A 12,877-nucleotide genomic window follows, 5' to 3' on the forward strand; every position below is an offset into this window, starting at 1 on the left:
TGACTATGGAAGACAAGTACCTCACGTGGAAAATGGTGATGTTATTGGCCCTGGCTTCTGCTTGACGTGTCTCAGAATAGGGGGCTTTATCGTGTAAAAGTCCGTACTTTGTCTTTTACGAGGACAGAGCGGAGCTCCGGCCTAGACGGCAGTTCCTGCCGATGGTTGTCTCTGCATTTCACCTGAATCCACCTATTGTGGTTCCGTCCAGTTCTGACTTCTGCTCCTCCGGAGGCATTGGATGCTGTGCGAGCCTTGAAGATCTATGTCAGGCGAACGGCTCATTTCAAAAAGACGGATTCTTTATTCGTGCTCTGTGATGCGCAGAAAAAGGGTTTTCCTGCTTCAAAGCAGTCCATTACTCGTTGGCTTAGACTTACTATCCAACGGCCTATCTGTCGGCAGCCTTACCTGTTCTTATTCTGAAGGCCCACTGTACAAGATCGGTGGGGTCTTCCTGGGTGGATGCCCGTGGAGTCTCGGCCTTGCAACTGTGCTTAGCTGCTACCTGGCCGGGGAAGAACACTTTTGTTAAGTTCTTCAAGTTGGATACCCTGGCCAAAGAGGATACCCAGTTTGGGCAGGCGGTGGTGCGGCAGTCTCCGCACGTTCCCGCCCGTTCTGGATGCTTTGGGACATCCCCATCGTACTGACTTTCCCCAATATCCCTTATGGATGCTAGAGAAAATAGGATTTTAATTACCTACCTGTAAATCCTTTTCTTGTAGTTCATAAGGGATATTGGGCGCCCGCCTCAGTGCGTTGACTTTCCTACAGGTTCTCTTTTATATGGTTACCTGTTCAGCTGTTGCTTGTTTGTTGTTACCAGCCGTTGCTGGTTGTTCTGTTATTGGTGTGCTCGTGTATAAATTTCACCACTCGTTGTTATGTTCCTTCTGTCATATACTGTATGTCCTTTCTCCTTACTATTTTACCTATAACTGCCTGTGGGAGGGAACATAGAGGGGAGGAGCCAGCACACCCAGTGAAGAAATTTAAAGTGCACTGGCTACTTTGGACCCCGTCTATACCCCATCGTACTAGCTTACCCCACTTATGGACTACGAGAATAGGATTTACCGGTAGGTAATTAAAATCCTATTTACTGAAGAAATAATAGTTTACAGTAAGGGGATACATACGCAATCCCTGCAGCGAGTCCCCTCGCGGGATTGCTGCGCTCGCCACGAATCGGGCCCAATGGCGAGCTTAGTAGGTTCTATTCCCACTTGGTGGCATGGACCCTCCGACCGAGATGAGAATATCAGGCGGGTGCCAGGATGCCGTCTGTCAGGATATCAGCGGGTACCGGGATCCCAGCATCGGTCTCCTGAATGCTGGGATCCCAACTGGCTTTATCTGACTGCATGCGACAATAAGAACTAAATAATTGCTTGTAATATACAAGTTTCTCTGTTAAACATTGCATAAATGTGAGAACCAACTTTTTATACAGATAATATTTGCAGGAGTTTTGGCATATTTTAACATCTCTTTGATATTATAATATATGCATAGCGTATCCTATAATGCTCTATACAGTGTAGCATGTTAGTGTCTGTGATGCACAGGTAGTTGAAACCTGGGAAATTGCAACCGTGACTCAGGACAAGAGTTTTAAAAGTCCAGCAACAGCCCACATCACGTGCTAAGTTAAACAGGCATTTAATTATGTTATAATAATCCACATACATATTGTGCTTGTATGGTTCTCAGTGTTGCAAGAGATATGCTAAAAAGAAGGTTCAAGTACGAAAATGACTGTTTCCATGTTGTGCTGGACACCGCTTCACCAACCACTAATTTTAATACTGTTGTTAAACTATGTAAATGCATATTATTCTATGAGCTAAATGTACAGTTTATATGTTTCTAAAAAAATAATTTTATCTTCTAGTCCTGTCTTTTTTTGATGTCATCACGTGACAGACTGACTAAAGATGTTAAGGACCTGAAAGCACCACTGGGAGGCATATTTGAGGTATAGCAGGGTCCATGCATGTGATTTCTATTAATAATTACAGTATGTACTGTACATGGTGCTTATTACAGTATTGTGAGTGTTGTACCACTGACCTGAACTAAATGGTGTCATAAGATTATCTACAGCAGGTCATTTTTTATAATCCATACAGTAGCTTTGTAAAGGATCTGATTGCCTTACATGTGGCAGTCTTTGAGAGATGTTCTCAATTTCCGATAGTAATTAATATAAAAACTGTAAGCATACCAATCCGTGTTAAACAAGATGACAAAAACCCTTAAAGTGCAATAGAAAAATAATAAAACCTTACCAGACAGATAAGAGCATGCGGTGGATGAGATAGGTTTGTGTCTGTTATATGTCAATTAATACATAATAAGGTTGTGATGTCAAGTTTTAAACGTTGGTAAATGTAAGAGAAATAGAAAATCTATTGGTAAGAGAATGAAACTGGATAATCACCAATTACAGTATATTTTATAAATCCAATGCTATTGTTAAAACCTCAAGTTTTTAATATCAAATCTATATATAGTATTCTGTCTAATTGTTTTGCTGGTGTATTAATGTTTACAAACAATGATTTCAAACTAATCACTTGAATAATGTAAAATGAGATACAGTCATTTTCTCTGGTGTGTTGTAATGTATTTGTGTAGCTCCATTCTTCTGTCAGTCTTCTTGATGATTTCAAACGCTTTATTCAAGTTTTCTTCTTCCGGTTCCATAGTGCCCCACAGGGGAGTCAGTGGGGTTGGTGGTGGTGGTATAGGACCAGGCACCAAACAGTTAAGCTTTAAGGTATCCCAAGATTCTCCAGTTCTTACCCCTATACCCCACCTCCATGTTCAAGCTCTTCAGTTTTAGTTTGGTGCCAGCAGGAGCTGGTTCACCGTTTTAACAGTGGGGCTGCTTCTAAGCAGGCCCAAGCTTTTCGTTTTTTTTTCTTTCTGTGTTTATAGCTAATGAGCAGCAGCGCTAGGCTTCTGCCCCATCACCCGCAACCGGGGCTGAGACTCAGGCCGTAGGCCATGTACTTCCGGCGGGTCACGGGGAGCGACGGCTAGCACAGCTCACTCCGGGTACCCCAGGACTGCAAGCCAACCATGGGGGGTGGGTAAGATGGGTTCCCGCTCATGGAAACTTGCGTCTTGTTAGCAGTCTGTCCTCCGGACTCGGGAGATAGACCAGCGGAGCTGGTGTGAACCAAGGTTTGCCCGGGACGCCACAAGACCACCAGGGCTTCTTACTGGCATGGGTAACACATTTAGGGGCCAGAGTACTGGTGGGTAACACCAGCATAAAGGGGGCCAGCCCTCTGCCTGTGGCCCCTCCCCCAGCTCAGAGTGCCTTTCCACTGTTTTTTCCAGACGCTGACCTGCTTCTTCTCCACCCCCTTCCCCCTCAGAGACCCACGGCAGCCATCTTCAGTGCAGCTAGGTCTGTGGGAGCGCTGGGTCCAGTCTCCCTGTATACCTCTCCAAGCGCAATATACAGAGATAATATCCTGTCTGCCACTGCGGCTATGTAGTTGATTTAGGTTACTGTCTGTGACTTGTGCTAGCTCTGCTGTCTGATTCTCTTTCAATATTCACTGTCATCTTATAATTGTCCCTTGTTTCCTTCCCTTTCACCCTAAGACCAGATGTTTAAGGGCTTCTGCATCTTCACAGCTCTCAGAGCTTGTGGCGTTAATCACAGTATTGTCAATGTTGCACCCTACCTGTTGCCATATCGTGTGCGATAATTCCCTTGCAGCTATGTCTAGCAAAGGCAAGGATCGCAAAGAGGCTGAGGCACCTCTGTTCCTCTCATGTAAGTCCTGTTCCACAGGTTTATCCCCTCAGGACATTGTACAATGTGATTTATGTTCTGCTTGTAATGCATCTCTTCATCCAGCACCCCCAGTCTCTTTGCAGGATCCCCCCTGGGCTTCCTTTTCACAGTTACTGGGTTAGATAGCTGACCGCCTGGCATGATAACACCCCCTATGGGTTTTCCTCAGCAGGTGCATCCTGTCATACCAATACCTTAGGCTATACCAGTCCAAACTAATGTTCCCCTCCTGGGTGTATGTGCTTTCTACCTCCATGCAAAGTCTGGCACAAACCTCCATGGCTTTCCAACAGATGTTACAAAGTCTGAAATAATGGTAATAGAGGGCTGCTGCGCCTCAGAGAGCTGCAGTTGAGAAGTCTAAAGGTGGTCACTCAACCACCCTGGAACATGAAATACAAAAATATAAGAAATCACTTCTGCGCTCATCAAAAAACTGAACAACACAAGGGTGAAGTGTGGCAAAGGAAAGTTCATAATCCACAGTCTTAGATGAAATGTCTGTTCCCTTTCTCAATTCTTTTTTCAAGGATGCGCTTGATGCGTACTGTACTCACTTTACAACGTGAAATGTCCCTCGCATAAAGGTATCTTTAATTCTGCGTTCCTTTCTTTTTCTCCTGCTTCTCCAAATGAGAAACTCGATCGGTTCTTATCCTTGAGGATGGAGAAAAGGAACAAGGAAAACGACTGATAGTGTAGTAAGTTCTTATTAATAGGTGAACACTCCAAAAGAGCGCAATACCTATATCATATTTCTCTTAATATGGGTGTGCGTACCGTACTCGCATCCATACAGAGAGGATGGAAACACATAAAGGTATCTTTACTCATACTGGTGAATCCTTAATCCCGATATTACCAATCTGAGTCACCCACACACACGTGAGATAGATGGTAGGTATCGTGGGCGTACCCAACTCACACTAGGCAGTGCTGTAACCTATACGTAAAGGTATCTTTGGAGTGGTCATGAATAGTACTCAGTCTGGAATTCCACTCTTTGTTTAATTTTTTCCCGTGTCTAGATAGGGCTGAATAAAGATCCCCTTATGACTAAAGATGCATATCAAGGTTTGCTGTGGTTATCAATAATTCCATATAAGTGAATCAGGAGATCAGGAAGCATGAATGGACTGTGCGTATGAAGTTAGGATTGTTCCTGGTTAGGGTAGTTAAGGAAATAGGTTGAGTTCCATTGAGATTTCTTTGCTCTGAAGGAAATATCACAGTATAGCAAGCTCCTGATCTGCAGGGGTTTCAGTATTTGGAGAGAAATCCTGAAACCCCTGCAGATCAGGAGCTTGCTACCCTGTGATATTTCCACAGCAAACCTTGATATGCATCGAGGATAAGAACCGATCGAGTGTATCATTTGGAGAAGCAGGAGAAAAAGAAAGGAACGCAGAATTAAAGATACCTTTATGCAAGGGAAATTTCACGTTGTAAAGTGAGTACGGTACGCATCAAGCCATCTCGTACCCTGTAACATTTCCTTGAAAAAGAACTGAGAAAGGGAACAGACATTTCATCTAAGGGGTATATGCAATTGCGGTCGAATTCCCGAAATTGTCGAATTTCGGGTATTTTTCGCCCAAAAAAAAAATTTGTCAATGCAATTCAGTGCTTTCCGTCAAAAAAACGGACTTTCAAAATTCGACTTTTTGAAATTCGACTTTTTGCAAATTCGACTTTTCTGCAATGATACAAGTGCTGCAATTCGACAAAAGCATATTCAATTCAAGTTTGGAAATTCGACAGCAGTGCTTTTAGACAGCAAATTCGTCATTTTCAATCCGCCACACTTTGGAGGGTGAAACCAATAAAAAAAATTTAAAACATGTTTTTTTTTGTGGTTTTTTTTCGTGGTAATATCAGATCTATTTATATTAGAAGGGATTAGGTACTTGGTTTGTCTTTTTGGGAGGCACAAGTATTATTTATATATTTTTAAAAATAATATTTTTTTTTTTTTTTTTTTTTTTTATAGATGGAATGGTGAAATCCCTGAAAAAAATGGTCCCCCCTCCAAAGCATAACCAGCCTCGGGCTCTTCGAGCTGGTCCTGGTTCTAAAAATGCGGGGGAAAAATTGACAGGGGATCCCCCGTATTTTTAAAACCAGCACCGGGCTCTGCGCCTGGTGCTGGTGCAAAAAATACGGGGGACAAAACGAGTAGGGGTCCCCCGTATTTTTTACACCAGCATCGGGCTCCACTAGCTGGACAGATAATGCCACAGCCGGGGGTCACTTTTATACAGTGCCCTGCGGCCGTGGCATTAAATATCCAACTAGTCACCCCTGGCCGGGGTACCCTGGGGGAGTGGGGACCCCTTCAATCAAGGGGTCCCCCCCCCCAGCCACCCAAGGGCCAGGGGGGTGAAGCCCGAGGCTGTCCCCCCCCCCCCCCATCCAAGGGCTGCGGATGGGAGGCTGATAGCCTTGGTAAAATGTCAAGAATATTGTTTTTTCCAGAAGAACTACAAGTCCCAGCAAGCCTCCCCCGCAAGCTGGTACTTGGAGAACCACAAGTACCAGCATGCGGGAGAAAAACGGGCCCGCTGGTACCTGTAGTTCTACTGGAAAAAAAATACCCAAATAAAAACAGGACACACACACCGTGACAGTAAAACTTTATTTCATACGTCGACACACACATACTTACCTATGTTCACACGCCGACATCGGTCCTCTTCTCCATGTAGAATCCACGGATACCTGAAAAGAAAAGATCAATATACTCACCTCAACCAGGGTCCAGAGATAAATCCACGTACTTGTTAAAAAAAACAAACCGGACACCCGTACCATGCCGGACTGAAAGGGGTCCCATGCTTACACATGGGACCCCTTACCCCGAATGCAGAGAGACCTCTCAGAGTGACAGCTGTCACAGAAAGGTCTCTAAAGCCAATCAGGAAGCGCAACTTCGTTGCGCTCACCTGATTGACTGTGCGCTGTCTGAACTCAGACAGCGCATCGCACAGCTCCGTCCATTACTTTCAATGGTGGGAACTTAGCGGCTAGCGGTGAGGTCACCCGCCGGTCAGCGGCTGACCGCGGGTAACCCCCGCAGACGGCAAAGTTCTCACCATTGAAAGTAATGGAGAAAGCTGTGCGATGCGCTGTCACAGCACAGACAGCGCACAGCCAATCAGGTGAGCGCCACGGAAGTAGCGCTTCCTGATTGGCTGAAGGGACTTCAGTGACAGGAGTCACGTGGTGTCCCGGCATTCGGGGAAAGGGGTCTGATGTGAAAGCATGGGACCCCTTTCAGTCCGGTGGTACGAGTGTTCGTTTTTTTTTTTTAACAAGTACGTGGATGTATCTCTGGACGTGGATGTACCTCTGGACGCTGGAAGGTGAGTATAATTTTTTTCACAGGTACCCTCGGATCGTCGGAGACCGTGGCAGTCGGCGTGTCAACATAGGTAAGTATGTGTGTGTCGGCAGTGTGTAATAAAGTTTTACTGTCACTGTGTCTGTGTACTGTTTTTATTTGGGTATTTCTCTGACGTCCTAGTGGATGCTGGGGACTCCGTCAGGACCATGGGGATTAGCGGCTCCGCAGGAGACAGGGCACAAAAATAAAGCTTTAGGATCAGGTGGTGTGCACTGGCTCCTCCCCCTATGACCCTCCTCCAAGCCTCAGTTAGGTTTTTGTGCCCGTCCGAGCAGGGTGCAATCTAGGTGGCTCTCCTAAAGAGCTGCTTAGAAAAAGTTTTTAGGTTTTTTTATTTTACAGTGAGTCCTGCTGGCAACAGGCTCACTGCAACGAGGGACTTAGGGGAGAAGAAGTGAACTCACCTGCGTGCAGGATGGATTGGCTTCTTAGGCTACTGGACACCATTAGCTCCAGAGGGATCGAACACAGGCCCAGCCATGGAGTCCGGTCCCGGAGCCGCGCCGCCGACCCCCTTGCAGATGCCGAAAAGTGAAGAGGTCCAGAAACCGGCGGCAGAAGACTTTTCAGTCTTCATGAGGTAGCGCACAGCACTGCAGCTGTGCGCCATTGTTGTCACACACTTCACACCAGCGGTCACGGAGGGTGCAGGGCGCTGCAGGGGGCGCCCTGGGCAGCAATGAGAATACCTTGTTCTGGCTAAAAAATACATCACATATAGCCCCTGGGGCTATATGGATGTATTTAACCCCTGCCAGGTCTCAGAAAAACGGGAGAAGAAGCCAGACGAAAAGGGGGCGGGGCCTATTCTCCTCAGCACACAGCGCCATTTTCCCTCACAGAAATGCTGGTGGGAAGGCTCCCAGGCTCTCCCCTGCACTGCACTACAGAAACAGGGTTAAAACAGAGAGGGGGGGGGCACTTATTTGGTGATATGATTATATATATTAAGATGCTATAAGGGAAAAACACTTATATAAAGGTTGTCCCTGTATAATTATAGCGTTTTGGTGTGTGCTGGCAAACTCTCCCTCTGTCTCTCCAAAGGGCTAGTGGGGTCCTGTCCTCTATCAGAGCATTCCCTGGGTGTGTGCTGTGTGTCGGTACGTGTGTGTCGACATGTATGAGGACGATGTTGGTGAGGAGGCGGAGCAATTGCCTGTAATGGTGATGTCACTCTCTAGGGAGTCGACATCGGAATGGATGGCTTATTTAAGGAATTACGTGATAATGTCAACACGCTGCAAGGTCGGTTGACGACATGAGACGGCCGGCAAACCAATTAGTACCTGTCCAGGCGTCTCAAACACCGTCAGGGGCGTTAAAACGTCCTTTTACCTCAGTCGGTCGACACAGACACAGACACGGACACTGACTCCAGTGTCGACGGTGAAGAAACGAACGTATTTTCCTTTAGGGCCACACGTTACTTGTTAAGGGCAATGAAGGAGGTGTTACATATTTCTGATACTACAAGTACCACAAAAAAGGGTATTATGTGGAGTGTGAAAAAACTACCTGTAGTTTTTCCTGAATCAGATAAATTAAATGAAGTGTGTGATGATGCGTGGGTTTCCCCCGATAGAAAATTATTGGCGGTATACCCTTTCCCGCCAGAAGTTAGGGCGCGTTGGGAAACACCCCTTAGGGTGGATAAGGCGCTCACACGCTTATCAAAACAAGTGGCGGTACCGTCTCCAGATAGGGCCGCCCTCAAGGAGCCAGCTGATAGGAGGCTGGAAAATATCCTAAAAAGTATATACACACATACTGGTGTTATACTGCGACCAGCGATCGCCTCAGCCTGGATGTGCAGCGCTGGGGTGGCTTGGTCGGATTCCCTGACTGAAAATATTGATACCCTTGACAGGGACAGTATTTTATTGACTATAGAGCATTTAAAGGATGCATTTCTATATATGCGAGATGCACAGAGGGATATTTGCACTCTGGCATCAAGAGTAAGTGCGATGTCCATATCTGCCAGAAGTTGTTTATGGACACGACAGTGGTCAGGTGATGCAGATTCCAAACGGCACATGGAAGTATTGCCGTATAAAGGAGAAAAAGACAACGTCTTTTCAGCCTCAGTCCTTTCGTCCCCATAAGGGCAAGCGGGCAAAAGGCCAGTCATATCTGCCATGGGATAGAGGAAAGGGAAGAAGACTGCAGCAGGCAGCCCATTCCCAGGAACAGAAGCCCTCCACCGCTTCTGCCAAGTCCTCAGCATGACGCTGGGGCCGTACAAGCGGACTCAGGTGCGGTGGGGGGGGTCGTCTCAAGAGTTTCAGCACGCAGTGGGCTCACTCGCAAGTGGACCCCTGGATCCTACAAGTAGTATCCCAGGGGTACAGATTGGAAATTCGAGACGTCTCCCCCTCGCAGGTTCCTGAAGTCTGCTTTACCAACGTCTCCCTCCGACAGGGAGGCAGTAGTGGAAACAATTCACAAGCTGTATTCCCAGCAGGTGATAATCAAAGTACCCCTCCTACAACAAGGAAAGGGGTATTATTCCACACTATATTGTGGTACTGAAGCCAGACGGCTCGGTGAGACCTATTCTAAATCTGAAATATTTGAACACTTACATACAAAGGTTCAAATCAAGATGGAGTCACTCAGAGCAGTGATAGCGAACCAGGAAGAAGGGGACTATATGGTGTCCCGGGACATCAGGGATGCTTACCTCCATGTCCCAATTTGCCCTTCTCACCAAGGGTACCTCAGGTTCGTGGTACAGAACTGTCACTATCAGTTTCAGACGCTGCCGGTTGGATTGTCCACGGCACCCCGGGTCCTTACCAAGGTAATGGCCGAAATGATGATTCTTCTTCAAAGAAAATGGACGATCTCCTGATAAGGGCAAGGTCCAGAGAACAGTTGGAGGTCGGAGTAGCACTATCTCAAGTAGTTCTACGACAGCACGGGTGGATTCTAAATATTCCAAAACCGCAGCTGTTTCCGACGACACGTCTGCTGTTCCTAGGGAGGATTCTGGACACAGTCCAGAAAAAGGTGTTTCTCCCGGAGAAGAAAGCCAGGGAGTTATCCGAGCTAGTCAGGAACCTCCTAAAACCAGGAAAAGTGTCAGTGCATCATTGCACAAGGGTCCTGGGAAAAATGGTGGCTTCTTACGAAGCGATTCCATTCGGCAGATTTCACGCAAGAACTTTTCAGTGTGATCTGCTGGAAAAATGGTCCGGATCGCATCTTCAGATGCATCAGCGGATAACCCTGTCTCCAAGGACAAGGGTGTTTCTTCTGCGGTGGCTGCAGAGTGCTCATCTACTAAAGGGCCGCAGATTCGGCATTCAGGACTGGGTCCTGGTGACCACGGATGCCAGCCTGAGAGGCTGGGGAGCAGTCACACAGGGAAAAAAATTTTTTTTTTCCAGGGAGTGTGATCAAGTCTGGAGACTTCTCTCCACATAAATATACTGGAGCTAAGGGCAATTTACAATGTTCTAAGCTTAGCAAGACCTCTGCTTCAAGGTCAGCCGGTATTGATCCAGTGGGACAACATCACGGCCGTCGCCCACGTAAACAGACAGGGCGGCACAAGAAGCAGGAGGGCAATGGCAGAAACTGCAAGGATTCTTCGCTGGGCGAAAAATCATGTGATAGCACTTTCAGCAGTGTTCATTCCGGGAGTGGACAACTGGGAAGCAGACTTCCTCAGCAGGCACGACCTCCACCCGGGAGAGTGGGGACTTCATCGGGAAGTATTTCACATGATTGTGAACCGTTGGGAAAGACCAAAGGTGGACATGATGGCGTCCCGCCTGAACAAAAAACTGGACAGGTATTGCGCCAGGTCAAGAGACCCTCAAGCAATAGCTGTGGACGTTCTGGTAACACGGTGGGTGTACCAGTCGGTGTATGTGTTCCTTCCTCTGCTTCTCATACCCAAGGTACTGAGAATTATAAGACGTAGAGGAGTAAGAACTATACTCGTGGCTCCGGATTGGCCAAGAAGGACGTGGCACCCGGAACTTCAAGAAATGCTTACAGAGGACTCATGGCCTCTGCCGCTAAGAAGGGACTTGCTTCAGCAAGTACCAGGTCTGTTCCAAGACTTACCGCGGCTGCGTTTGACGGCATGGCAGTGGAACGCCAGATCCTAAGGGAAAAAGGCATTCCGGAAGAGGTCATTCCTACCCTGGTCAAAGCCAGGAAGGAGGTGACCGCACAACATTATCACCACATGTGGCGAAAATATGTTGCGTGGTGTGAGGCCAGGAAGGCCCCACGAAGAAATTTCAACTCGGTCGATTCCTGCATTTCCTGCAAACAGGAGTGTCTATGGGCCTCAAATTGGGGTCCATTAAGGTTCAAATTTCGGCCCTGTCAATTTTCTTCCAGAAAGAATTGGCTTCAGTTCCTGAAGTCCAGAAGTTTGTCAAGGGAGTATTGCATATACAACCCCCTTTTTGTGCCTCCAGTGGCACTGTGGGATCTCAACGTAGTTCTGGGATTCCTCAAATCACATTTTAAACCGCTCAAATCTGTAGATTTGAAATATCTCACATGAAAAGTGACCATGCTGTTGGCCCTGGCCTCGGCCAGGCGAGTGTCAGAATTGGCGGCTTTGTCTCACAAAAGCCATATCTGATTGTCCATTCGGACAGGGCAGAGCTGCGGACTCGTCCCCAGTTTCTTCCTAAGGTGGTGTCAGCGTTTCACCTGAACCAGCTTATTGTGGCACCTGCGGCTACTAGGGACTTGGAGGACTCCAAGTTGCTAGATGTTGTCAGGGCCCTGAAAATATAGGTTTCCAGGACGGCTGGAGTCAGGAAAACTGACTTGCTGTTATTCTGTATGCACCCAACAAACTGGGTGCTCTTGCTTCTAAGCAGACGATTGCTCGTTGGATTTGTAGCACATTTCAACTTGCACATTCTGTGGCAGGCCTGCCACAGCCTAAATCTGTCAAGGCCCATTCCACAAGGAAGGTCGGCTCATCCTGGGCGTCTGCCCGAGGGGTCTCGGCATTACAACTCTGCCGAGCAGCTACGTGGTCGGGGGAGAACACGTTTGTAAAATTCTACAAACTTGATACCCTGGCTAAAGAGGACCTGGAGTTCTCTCATTCGGTGCTGCAGAGTCATCCGCACTCTCCCGCCCGTTTGGGAGCTTTGGTATAATCCTCATGGTCCTGACGGAGTCCCCAGCATCCACTAGGACGTCAGAGAAAATAAGATTTTACTTACCGATAAGTCTATTTCTCGTAGTCCGTAGTGGATGCTGGGCGCCCATCCCAAGTGCGGATTGTCTGCAATACTTGTACATAGTTATTGTTACAAAAAAATCGGGTTGTTATTGTTGTGAGCCGTCTGTTCAGAGGCTCCTACGTTTGTCATACTGTTAACTGGGTTCAGATCACAAGTTGTACGGTGTGATTGGTGTGGCTGGTATGAGTCTTACCCGGGATTCAAAATCCTTCCTTATTGTGTACGCTCGTCCGGGCACAGTATCCTAACTGAGGCTTGGAGGAGGGTCATAGGGGGAGGAGCCAGTGCACACCACCTGATCCTAAAGCTTTATTTTTGTGCCCTGTCTCCTGCGGAGCTGCTAATCCCCATGGTCCTGACGGAGTCCCCAGCATCCACTACGGACTACGAGAAATAGATTTTATCGGTAAGTAAAATCTTATT

General features: G+C 47.2%; 1 protein-coding gene across 4 annotated transcripts in view; it reads left to right on the plus strand.

Annotated features, from left to right (window-relative positions):
* TRANK1 (tetratricopeptide repeat and ankyrin repeat containing 1) overlaps positions 1–12,877 on the plus strand; it is a 417,569-nt gene that overhangs the window by 213,252 nt on the left and 191,440 nt on the right. For all 4 annotated transcript variants that reach the window (XM_063922607.1, XM_063922605.1, XM_063922608.1 and 1 more), the window contains exon 7: positions 1,898–1,981. In XM_063922607.1, the coding sequence (XP_063778677.1) occupies positions 1,898–1,981 (84 nt within the window). The remainder of the gene's footprint in view (positions 1–1,897; positions 1,982–12,877) is intronic.

The sequence above is a fragment of the Pseudophryne corroboree genome, chromosome 5 (assembly GCF_028390025.1).
Source record: "Pseudophryne corroboree isolate aPseCor3 chromosome 5, aPseCor3.hap2, whole genome shotgun sequence".
Lineage (NCBI taxonomy): Eukaryota > Metazoa > Chordata > Amphibia > Anura > Myobatrachidae > Pseudophryne > Pseudophryne corroboree.